Source organism: Physella acuta, unplaced genomic scaffold, assembly GCF_028476545.2.
Source record: "Physella acuta isolate Inbredline_101_S28 unplaced genomic scaffold, ASM2847654v3 ptg001524l, whole genome shotgun sequence".
Taxonomy (NCBI): Eukaryota; Metazoa; Mollusca; class Gastropoda; family Physidae; genus Physella; species Physella acuta.
This window is the reverse complement of record NW_026733039.1, coordinates 60675-73193: the sequence shown is the minus strand read 5'-3', so window position 1 is coordinate 73193 and position 12519 is coordinate 60675. Positions and strand designations below refer to the sequence as shown.

The 12519-nt window shown below is 51.6% G+C and overlaps 1 protein-coding gene across 1 annotated transcript in view; it reads right to left on the bottom strand.

Annotated features, from left to right (window-relative positions):
- The window catches only part of LOC131928594 (protein still life, isoform SIF type 1-like), a 110738-nt gene that overhangs the window by 89816 nt on the left and 8403 nt on the right, over positions 1-12519 (bottom strand). The window contains 1 exon segment of the mRNA XM_059284667.1: positions 12291-12472. Within this exon segment, the coding sequence (XP_059140650.1) occupies positions 12291-12472 (182 nt within the window).

The window sequence follows — 12519 nt, the reverse complement described above, 5'->3', positions numbered from 1 at the left end:
TCGAGTGTCCAATTATCCATATATCCAATGTATCCGAGTGTCCAATTATCCATATATCCAATGTATCCGAGTGTCCAATTATCCATATATCCAATGTATCCGAGTGTCCAATTATCCATATATCCAATGTATCCGAGTGTCCATCTTATCCATGTGTTGGGTGTTATCAAACGATTAATTAAATGCCAACAAACTGATGACAAGTTACCAGACACTTCATCGCACGCCTGCGGCTGAAAGATCTATCACAAGACGTACACACTACCTGCAGTAAAACATTTGTTCCCTAGAACAACCAGCAGAGCGTCTGGAGAACATCCGCTAGCAGATTCCTGTACTGTAGCCAGCTACAGCACGAGACAGACGTATCGATCACTGGTGTCGTCTGCTAGACTTAGCGGATCAGTGCTGGTCTTTGTGTCAGGTCAGGGTGACATCATACACGATTTAATTAGAGAGATAAACGTGTATGGAATAATTGCATATATATATATATATATATATATATATATATATATATATATATATATATATATATATATATATATATATATATATACAATCTACGCACAATCATCTAAATCAGGGGTCTCCAAACTTTTCATTCCGAGGGCCGCATTAACTATCAAATTTCAGTTCGGGGGCCAGTTTCTTCCAGGCATGTCTTTAATTTTTCTGAGCAAAGTTCCTCAGCCATCACCAACAAACGATTTCTCATTCGACAAAAAGATCTCCGCGGGCCGGATGAGAGGACTTCGCGGGCCGCATTCGGCCCGCGGGCCGTAGTTTGGAGACCCCTGATCTAAATGTTACTTTATATTTAATAGAAAGTGTGTTAATTCCATACACATTTGTGACTTCTCCAGTAACTTTTTTCTAGGGACTTTTTTTCCTACACAAGACATGTATTCCCCGCCCCTCCCTTCCACCCCCCCCCCACCCCGTCCCTCACCCCCGTTATGTGACGCTGCTGGCAGATTTATGATGGGAGCGAGTGCAGAATAAAGTGTAATCACGTGGTGTTCGCCATGTATAGGTGTTGTAACGTTGCCTAGCAACCAGAAAAACACGAAGAAAACAAGGCTTCTCTGAACACCCACCAATCATTGAACCCATTCCTCATGTAGGACCGTAGAGCTACCCTCTACACTAGGGACACATTTATTGTTAGCCTCGTACAGGGAATGGTGAGGGGGGGGGGATATCCTCTTCAACTCCCCTATCCTCCTACATCCGCTCCCCCCCCCCCCCCATTTTTATCCCCCCCCCCCCGCGTCGTCCAGCACCAACCAGGCAGAAAGTCTTTTAGCAAATTATGACGTCACATAGAGAAATAATGGACGTCACAGAGAAATAATGGACGTCAGCCACTTGGAGAAATAAAACAATGCGGTAACTGGAACAAACAGAAATTTATAAAAATAGAAAGACGCCATGTTGGAACTCTCTTGAGGCCAAACTAGAGCAGTCGGTGATAGAGAATTGTTGCACATTTGTTGTGTGAAGAGGTGGCTGCACATTTGTTGTGTGCAGAGGTGGCTGCACATTTGTTGTGTGGAGAGGTGGGTGCACATTTGTTGTGTATTGGCTGCACATTTGTTGTGTGGAGAGGTGGCTGCACATTTGTTGTGTGGAGAGGTGGTTGTATATTGGCTGCACATTTATTGTGTGCAGAGGTGGGTGCACATTTGTTGTGTATTGGCTGCACATTTGTTGTGTGGAGAGGTGGCTGCACATTTGTTGTGTGGAGAGGTGGTTGTATATTGGCTGCACATTTATTGTATAAAGAAATTGCTGCACATTTCACTAGACTAGTCGAAACCATTTGACATAACAAACACAGCACATAATTTAATAACATTTACTTTTGTTTTAAAATTAAGATTCACAAAGCACAACAGAGGACGAACCCCCTCTTCCATCCCTGCCCTCCCTCGTGCCCCAATAAACAGCGACTTTGTGACCAGAATGTATTTAAGTCGTCTGATCCTGGTCTGCCCACCTAGGCTAGTGTTGATGACCTCTACCACAATGACCTCTACCATTATAACGGTAATGACCTCAGCCACTCCAGTCCAGTTTTAAGGCCAGAGAGAGAAGAACTAAAGACCAAACCATGCGATCACTACAACGTACCTCTGTATGAAGTGACTTACAAACCAACTCTACTTCATCTGCACCAGTGAACACCGGAAGTGTAAAAACATCGCAACAGCAGGAATACAACAAAATAAAGCTGTTTGTTTACTAAAGCACAACCCCATGAACACCCAACGATGTATTCACATAAATCAACCCTTTTATTGATTCCCTGAACTTTTAAAAACAAGTCTGACATGGTCAGTTGGTCAAAATCGCAGTATTTACTTGTATATTTTCATCCTGTCTAGTTGTTGGTCTAATGTTTTTCTCGGTCTAGTTTTTTCAGTCTAGTTTTCTCGGTCAAGTTTTGTCGGTCTAGTTTTGTCGGTCAAGTTTTGTCGGTCTAGTTTTGTCGGTCTAGTTTTGTCGGTCAAGTTTTGTCGGTCTAGTTTTGTCGGTCTAGTTTTGTCGGTCTAGTTTTTCCTCGAGTCGGCTGGAGATTGTGGGCGAGCCGTCTGGTGGCGCGTGAAAATCTGGCTACCGGCTAGTTAGCGGGTCATCAGGCGGCCAGATTTGTTTATGTAAACGGGGCTTTGGGGGGCGGTCAAATGGGCTTAAAGGAACGAGATTCGTCCTCGCCCCCGTCTTGTATGGGGGGTGGGGAGGGAAGGGGGGGGACAGAATTGGTCACTAAAAGAGAACGTTGGTCAGTGTAAATCAAGAGTTCGGAGGGAAAAAAAAATTCTGAAGATATTTACTTGACCCCATTTGTTGAACAAAAGGATTGGTCTAAATACTAAAAATAAACTAAAGCCGTGATTTTTGTTTTCAAAGCTGACTTTCAACAAGTCAAATAAAATGTTTTGTGTTTATTTGTCTCCTATATAAAAGTGTGTTATATAGTGTGCTATATAGCAGTCTGGTTATGATGTTATACAGCACCGACGTGACGCCGTAGGTCTTCATACTCAAACCAGGGGTTGTCATCTAACTGGAGTCTTGGGTTGTCATCTAACTGGGGTCCTGGGTTGTCATCTAACTGGGGTCTTGGGTTGTCATCTAACTGGGGTCTTGGGTTGTCATCTAACTGGGTCTTGGGTTGTCATCTAACTGGGGAATTGGGTTGTCATCTAACTGGGTCTTGGGTTGTCATCTAACTGGGGTCTTGGGTTGTCATCTAACTAGGGTCCTGGGTTGTCATCGAACTGGGGTCTTGGGTTGTCATCTAACTGGGGTCCTGGGTTGTCATCTAACTGGGGTCTTGGGTTGTCATCTAACTGGGGTCCTGGGTTGTCATCTAACTGGGTCTTGGGTTGTCATCTAACTGGGGTCTTGGGTTGTCATCTAACTGAGGTCTTGGGTTGTCATCTAACTGGGGTCCTGGGTTGTCATCTAAATGGGTCTTGGGTTGTCATATAACTGAGGTCTAGGGTTGTCATCTAACTGGGGTCTTGGGTTGTCATCTAACTGGGTCTTGGGTTGTCATCTAACTGGAGTATTGGGTTGTCATCTAACTGAGGTCTTGGGTTGTCATCTAACTGGGGTCCTGGGTTGTCATCTAACTGGGTCTTGGGTTGTCATCTAACTGGGGTCTTGGGTTGTCATCTAACTGAGGTCCTTGGGTTGTCATCTAACTGGGGTCCTGGGTTGTCATCTAACTGGGTCTTGGGTTGTCATATAACTGAGGTCTAGGGTTGTCATCTAACTGGGGTCTTGGGTTGTCATCTAACTGGGGTCTTGGGTTGTCATCTAACTGGGGTCTTGGGTTGTCATCTAACTGGGGTCCTGGGTTGTCATCTAACTGGGGTCTTGGGTTGTCTTGTCGCTAAAGTGGGATTGTAGGTTGTCACACAATGGTAGGGGCCTTATGTTCCCTGACTATCTGGGGGTTGGGGGTCATAGATTGTTCCCTGACTATCTGGGGGTCATAGATTGTTCCCTGACTATTTGGGGTCGTAGGTTGTCCTCTTATCTGATTGCTGCTGAAATCAAAGCTATAAGTAATGCAGCGGCGACTTAAAGCTGTTGACTCCAGCTTTTAGACCCCTGACCCCAGCTTTTAGACCCCTGACTCCAGCTTTTAGACCCCTGACCCCAGCTTTTAGACCCCTGACCCCAGCTTTTAGACCCCTGACTCCAGCTTTTAGACCCCTGACTCCAGCTTTTAGACCCCTGACTCCAGCTTTTAGACCCCTGACTCCAGCTTTTAGACCCCTGACTCCATATTTAGACCCCTGACTTCAGCTTTTAGACCCCTGACTCCAGCTTTAAGACCCCTGACCCCAGCTTTTAGACCCCTGACTCCAGCTTTTAGACCCCTGACGCCAGCTTTTAGACCCCTGACTCCAGCTTTTAGACCCCTGACTCCAGCTTTTAGACCCCTGACCCCAGCTTTTAGACCCCTGACCCCAGTTTTAGACCCCAGACTCCAGCTTTTAGACTCCTGACTCCAGCTTTTAGACCCCCTGACTCCAGCTTTTAGACCCCTGACTCCAGCTTTAAGACCCCAGACTCCAGCTTTTAGACCCCAGACTCCAGCTTTTAGACCCCTGACTCCAGCCACACAGACAAGACACCCCCGCCCACTCGGCCACACACAAATGTGGCCACGTCGTTACGTCACATAAAGGTCTAGACTGACGTCATTCCTATGTGACGACATTCACGGTCACGCGTTGAAAACTGGGACTCGGCGAGATTCTCGGAGCATCGCGTGGGTTGGGGGTGAGGATGGCAATGACTAATTGATGAGTTGAATGCTCTTTCCTAAATATTTGCCTGAGAGCGTTGATTTCAGATGGAGGAAACGGATGGGGAGATGGGGCGCCGGGGAGGTGGGGCGCCAGGGGGCAACAATGTACCGTAAAACTGCGGGTTTTTGTGTGTGAAGATATCCACCGGAGCTACATTGTACCGTAAAACTGAGTTTTTCTTGCAATTGATTCTTTTACGGAGTCATACTGAGGTAGAAATGCGATGAATTGTCGGCTCTACGCTTTTCATAAAGTATCAAAGTATTGGGATGAAGTCTTTACCCCCTCTCCTCAATGTCCCACACTTCACCAATATATGAAGTGGATATAATTTCACTTTTTTTATGTAGGCTATATTTATAAAAGCTTGATATAAAAACATTATTATTTTAAACATGTGTTATGTAGCTTCTCTTCAATTGTTTAAAAATAAATTAATAATGCAAATAATTACGTCATAACGTAATTAAAAACATTCCGCCATCATATCACGTGATCTGAGGTTAAAATAAATCGGTAGATGATGAATTCCAGACAGGCAGACAGACAGACAGACAGACAGACAGACAGACAGACAGACAATCAGACAGACAGACAGACAGACAGACAGACAGACAGACAGACAGACAGACAGACAGACAGACAGACAGACAGGCAGGCAGGCAGGCAGGCAGACAGACAGACAGACAGACAGACAGACAGACAGACAGACAGACAGACAGACAGACAGACAGACAGACAGACAGACAGACAGACAGACAGGCAGACCGATAGAAAGGCGGACGGACAGACAGACAGACAGACAGACAGGCAGGCAGGCAGGCAGGCAGGCAGACAGACAGACAGACAGGCAGACCGATAGAAAGGCGGACGGACAGACAAAAGAAATCGTGTAATATCTAGCAATCACTATTATCACGACCGAATTAGTGTAATTAAAGTTGGTGTTAAGATTTAGTAAAGAACCGTTGTGGAACAAGTTCAAGTACTTAGCACTCCTATACGTTCTCCACACTACGTGCCACTGTGAAACACAGGTTAAAAAAATTTCAAACTCGATGCAGTTGTTGAGTTCGATCGTGAATTCTATCCACCCCCCCCCCCCAGCATACCACAGTGGCTGGCCCAGTCCTTGTGTTGTATAGGGGTACAAGTTTTTAAAGTGGGGGCTAACATGAAAAGGTTTACAGTAAAGTGTGTCTGGCGAGGATTTAAATTGATTTCCGATGGGGGTGGGGGAGGAGAGGTGGCTTGAGTGCGGAAGGTTCCAAATGGGAAAGAAATTTTTTATCCAATTTTTTATCCAAATAATATTCGTGGGCTCGCGTGTGTAGACATAGTAGCCTGTCTCGTCCACACAGTTGCCTGTCTCGTCCACACAGTCGCCTGTCTCGTCCACAGACACAGTCGCCTGTCTCGTCCACACAGTTGCCTGTCTCGTCCACACAGTCGCCTGTCTCGTCCACAGACACAGTCGCCTGTCTCGTCCACAGACACAGTCGCCTGTCTCGTCCACACACACAGTCGCCTGTCTCGTCCACACAGTCACCTGTCTCGTCCACAGACACAGTCGCCTGTCTCGTCCACACAGTCGCCTGTCTCGTCCACACAGTCGCCTGTCTCGTCCACACACACAGTCGCCTGTCTCGTTCACACAGTCGCCTGTCTCGTCCACACACACAGTCGCCTGTCTCGTCCACACACACAGTCGCCTGTCTCGTCCACATACACAGTCGCCTGTCTCGTCCACACAGTCGCCTGTCTCGTCCACACAGTCGCCTGTCTCGTCCACACACACAGTCGCCTGTCTCGTCCACACACACAGTCGCCTGTCTCGTCCACACACACAGTCGCCTGTCTCGTCCACACACACAGTCGCCTGTCTCGTCCATACAGCCGCCTGTCTCGTCCACACAGTCACCTGTCTCGTCCACACAGTCGCCTGTCTCGTCCACACAGTCGCCTGTCTCGTCCACACAGTCCCCTGTCTCGTCCACACAGTCACCTGTCTCGTCCACAGACACAGTCCCCTGTCTCGTCCACACAGTCGCCTGTCTCGTCCACACAGTCGCCTGTCTCGTCCACACACACAGTCGCCTGTCTCGTCCACACACACAGTCGCCTGTCTCGTCCACACAGACGCCTGTCTCGTCCACACAGTCGCCTGTCTCGTCCACAGACACAGTCACCTGTCTCGTCCACAGACACAGTCGCCTGTCTCGTCCACACAGTCGCCTGTCTCGTCCACACAGTCGCCTGTCTCGTCCACAGACACAGTCACCTGTCTCGTCCACACAGTCACCTGTCTCGTCCACACAGTCGCCTGTCTCGTCCACAGACACAGTCACCTGTCTCGTCCACACAGTCGCCTGTCTCGTCCACACAGTCGCCTGTCTCGTCCACACAGTCGCCTGTCTCGTCCACAGACACAGTCACCTGTCTCGTCCACAGACACAGTCCCCTGTCTCGTCCACACAGTCGCCTGTCTCGTCCACACAGTCGCCTGTCTCGTCCACAGACACAGTCGCCTGTCTCGTCCACACAGTCGCCTGTCTCGTCCACAGACACAGTCGCCTGTCTCGTCCACACAGTCCCCTGTCTCGTCCACAGACACAGTCGCCTGTCTCGTCCACAGACACAGTCGCCTGTCTCGTCCACACAGTCGCCTGTCTCGTCCACAGACACAGTCGCCTGTCTCGTCCACACAGTCGCCTGTCTCGTCCACAGACACAGTCGCCTGTCTCGTCCACACAGTCGCCTGTCTCGTCCACAGACACAGTCGCCTGTCTCGTCCACACAGTCGCCTGTCTCGTCCACAGACACAGTCGCCTGTCTCGTCCACACAGTCCCCTGTCTCGTCCACACAGTCGCCTGTCTCGTCCACAGACACAGTCGCCTGTCTCGTCCACAGACACAGTCACCTGTCTCGTCCACAGACACAGTCGCCTGTCTCGTCCACACACACAGTCGCCTGTCTCGTCCACACACACAGTCGCCTGTCTCGTCCACACACACAGTCGCCTGTCTCGTCCACAGACACAGTCACCTGTCTCGTCCACACAGTCCCTTGTCTCGTCCACACAGTCGCCTGTCTCGTCCACAGACACAGTCGCCTGTCTCGTCCACAGACACAGTCGCCTGTCTCGTCCACACAGTCGCCTGTCTCGTCCACACACACAGTCGCCTGTCTCGTCCACACACACAGTCGCCTGTCTCGTCCACACAGTCGCCTGTCTCGTCCACACAGTCGCCTGTCTCGTCCACAGACACAGTCGCCTGTCTCGTACACACAGTCGCCTGTCTCGTCCACACAGTCGCCTGTCTCGTCCACACAGTCGCCTGTCTCGTCCACACAGTCGCCTGTCTCGTCCACAGACACAGTCACCTGTCTCGTCCATACAGTCGCCTGTCTCGTCCACACAGTCGCCTGTCTCGTCCACAGACACAGTCGCCTGTCTCGTCCACACAGTCGCCTGTCTCGTCCACACAGTCGCCTGTCTCGTCCACACACACAGTCGCCTGTCTCGTCCACACAGTCGCCTGTCTCGTCCACAGACACAGTCGCCTGTCTTGTCCACACACACAGTCGCCTGTCTCGTCCACAGACACAGTCACCTGTCTCGTCCACAGACACAGTCCCCTGTCTCGTCCACACAGTCGCCTGTCTCGTCCACACAGTCGCCTGTCTCGTACACAGTCGCCTGTCTCGTCCACACACACAGTCCCCTGTCTCGTCCACACAGTCACCTGTCTCGTCCACACAGTCACCTGTCTCGTCCACACAGTCCACTGTCTCGTCCACACAGTCACCTGTCTCGTCCACACAGTCGCCTGTCTCGTCCACAGACACAGTCACCTGTCTCGTCCACAGACACAGTCCCCTGTCTCGTCCACACAGTCGCCTGTCTCGTCCACACAGTCGCCTGTCTCGTCCATAGACACAGTCACCTGTCTCGTCCACACAGTCGCCTGTCTCGTCCACAGACACAGTCGCCTGTCTCGTCCACACAGTCGCCTGTCTCGTCCACAGACACAGTCACCTGTCTCGTCCACAGACACAGTCCCCTGTCTCGTCCACACAGTCGCCTGTCTCGTCCACACAGTCGCCTGTCTCGTCCATAGACACAGTCACCTGTCTCGTCCACACAGTCGCCTGTCTCGTCCACAGACACAGTCGCCTGTCTCGTCCACAGACACAGTCACCTGTCTCGTCCACAGACACAGTCACCTGTCTCGTCCACACAGTCGCCTGTCTCGTCCACAGACACAGTCACCTGTCTCGTCCACAGACACAGTCGCCTGTCTCGTCCACACAGTCGCCTGTCTCGTCCACAGACACAGTCACCTGTCTCGTCCACAGACACAGTCACCTGTCTCGTCCACACAGTCCACTGTCTCGTCCACACAGTCGCCTGTCTCGTCCACACAGTCGCCTGTCTCGTCCACAGACACAGTCACCTGTCTCGTCCACACAGTCGCCTGTCTCGTCCACACAGTCGCCTGTCTCGTCCACACAGTCGCCTGTCTCGTCCACACAGTCGCCTGTCTCGTCCACAGACACAGTCACCTGCCTCGTCCACAGACAGTCACCTGTCTCGTCCACACAGTCGCCTGTCTCGTCCACACACACAGTCGCCTGTCTCGTCCACACAGTCGCCTGTCTCGTCCACAGACACAGTCGCCTGTCTCGTCCACAGACAGTCCCCTGTCTCGTCCACACAGTCACCTGTCTCGTCCACACAGTCGCCTGTCTCGTACACACAGTCGCCTGTCTCGTCCACACACACAGTCCCCTGTCTCGTCCACACAGTCCCCTGTCTCGTCCACACAGTCACCTGTCTCGTCCACACAGTCACCTGTCTCGTCCACACAGTCCACTGTCTCGTCCACACAGTCACCTGTCTCGTCCACACAGTCGCCTGTCTCGTCCACACAGTCGCCTGTCTCGTCCACAGACACAGTCACCTGTCTCGTCCACACAGTCGCCTGTCTCGTCCACACAGTCGCCTGTCTCGTCGACACAGTCGCCTGTCTCGTCTACACAGTCACCTGTCTCGTCCACACAGTCGCCTGTCTCGTCCACACAGTCACCTGTCTCGTCCACACAGTCACCTGTCTCGTCCACACAGTCGCCTGTCTCGTCCACACACACAGTCACCTGTCTCGTCCACAGACACAGTCGCCTGTCTCGTCCACACAGTCGCCTGTCTCGTCCACACAGTCGCCTGTCTCGTCCACAGACACAGTCACCTGTCTCGTCCACAGACACAGTCACCTGTCTCGTCCACACAGTCGCCTGTCTCGTCTACACAGTCGCCTGTCTCGTCCACACAGTCGCCTGTCTCGTCCACACAGTCACCTGTCTCGTCCACAGACACAGTCGCCTGTCTCGTCCACAGACACAGTCACCTGTCTCGTCCACACAGTCGCCTGTCTCGTCCACACAGTCGCCTGTCTCGTCCACACAGTCGCCTGTCTCGTCCACACAGTCGCCTGTCTCGTCCACACAGTCGCCTGTCTCGTCAACAGACACAGTCGCCTGTCTCGTCCACAGACACAGTCACCTGTCTCGTCCACACAGTCGCCTGTCTCGTCCACACAGTCGCCTGTCTCGTCCACACACACAGTCGCCTGTCTCGTCCACACACACAGTCGCCTGTCTCGTCCACACACACAGTCGCCTGTCTCGTCCACACACACAGTCGCCTGTCTCGTCCATACAGCCGCCTGTCTCGTCCACACAGTCACCTGTCTCGTCCACACAGTCGCCTGTCTCGTCCACACAGTCGCCTGTCTCGTCCACACAGTCCCCTGTCTCGTCCACACAGTCGCCTGTCTCGTCCACACAGTCGCCTGTCTCGTCCACACAGTCCCCTGTCTCGTCCACACAGTCACCTGTCTCGTCCACAGACACAGTCCCCTGTCTCGTCCACACAGTCGCCTGTCTCGTCCACACAGTCGCCTGTCTCGTCCACACAGTCGCCTGTCTCGTCCACAGACACAGTCACCTGTCTCGTCCACACACACAGTCGCCTGTCTCGTCCACACAGACGCCTGTCTCGTCCACACAGTCGCCTGTCTCGTCCACACAGTCGCCTGTCTCGTCCACACAGTCACCTGTCTCGTCCACAGACACAGTCGCCTGTCTCGTCCACACAGTCGCCTGTCTCGTCCACACAGTCGCCTGTCTCGTCCACAGACACAGTCACCTGTCTCGTCCACAGACACAGTCACCTGTCTCGTCCACACAGTCGCCTGTCTCGTCTACACAGTCGCCTGTCTCGTCCACACAGTCGCCTGTCTCGTCCACACAGTCACCTGTCTCGTCCACACAGTCGCCTGTCTCGTCCACACAGTCACCTGTCTCGTCCACAGACACAGTCGCCTGTCTCGTCCACAGACACAGTCACCTGTCTCGTCCACAGACACAGTCACCTGCCTCGTCCACACAGTCACCTGTCTCGTCCACACAGTCGCCTGTCTCGTCCACACAGTCGCCTGTCTCGTCCACACAGTCACCTGTCTCGTCCACACAGTCGCCTGTCTCGTCCACACAGTCGCCTATCTCGTCCACACAGTCACCTGTCTCGTCCACAGACACAGTCACCTGTCTCGTCCACACAGTCGCCTGTCTCGTCCACACAGTCGCCTGTCTCGTCCACACAGTCGCCTGTCTCGTCCACACAGTCGCCTGTCTCGTCCACACAGTTGCCTATCTCGTCCACACAGTCACCTGTCTCGTCCACACAGTCGCCTGTCTCGTCCACACAGTCGCCTGTTTTGTTAAGACAACTAATACAACTAATTCTCCATGTTTTAAGATCACATGTACAACGTGATATCCTAACAGTCTGCTGGTACACTGGAAGTTTGGTCGTGTCCACTTCCACCCCCTCCCTCCCAACCCCCACCCCCCACCCATGCTGGCATTCCTCGCTGCCACTGGCAGACATGACGTCACTTCCGGAATGTCTTCCAAACGTGTACAACTAGAAAGCTAATCATCGACTCAACGGCTATTTACACAACATTTTGCTTTTACCCGCGAGGAAATTTGAAACTTCTTGAAGTGACACTAAGCCTCGCTGGTAAATGGCTACCAATGAAAAGACTCGACACACGCGTCTCCCCCAATGAAATAATTCGTTACATACATGTCTTACAATGTTAAACTTTCGGCTTAGAGACTGACCAGTTTCTCGTTGGAGATATATTAACATGGTGGATTTGCGGTGAATATGTGTATGGTGTATGTACTACTCTGGAGTATGTTCAACTTTATGGTTTGCTGCATGTGGTGTCAAATATAATGTGGTCATCAAGCAAGGTAAAAAAATATTTAAACACAAGGCATGATCAAATCTAATGTATTCATCAATTGAGGTCAGCTATAATGTATTCAACGAGTGAGGTCAACTCTACTGCCCTGATACAACAACAAGATGCAACCCTTACCTGGCTGGTTGATGTTCACATCGAAAATCTTCTCCACCTGCCGGTTGTACGCTGTGATGTGAAAGACCGTGGTGGGCGTGTCCTCAATGCACGAGATATTTACAGGAACTACGTCATCAGACACGCGCTCCCAGCGCATGTACTCGCCGTCGCCATGGACGCGGAACACATCCGCCCACAACCTGGAGCAGACGAGAAACACGTTAGGTCAAGGTCGGCAGACAAGAAC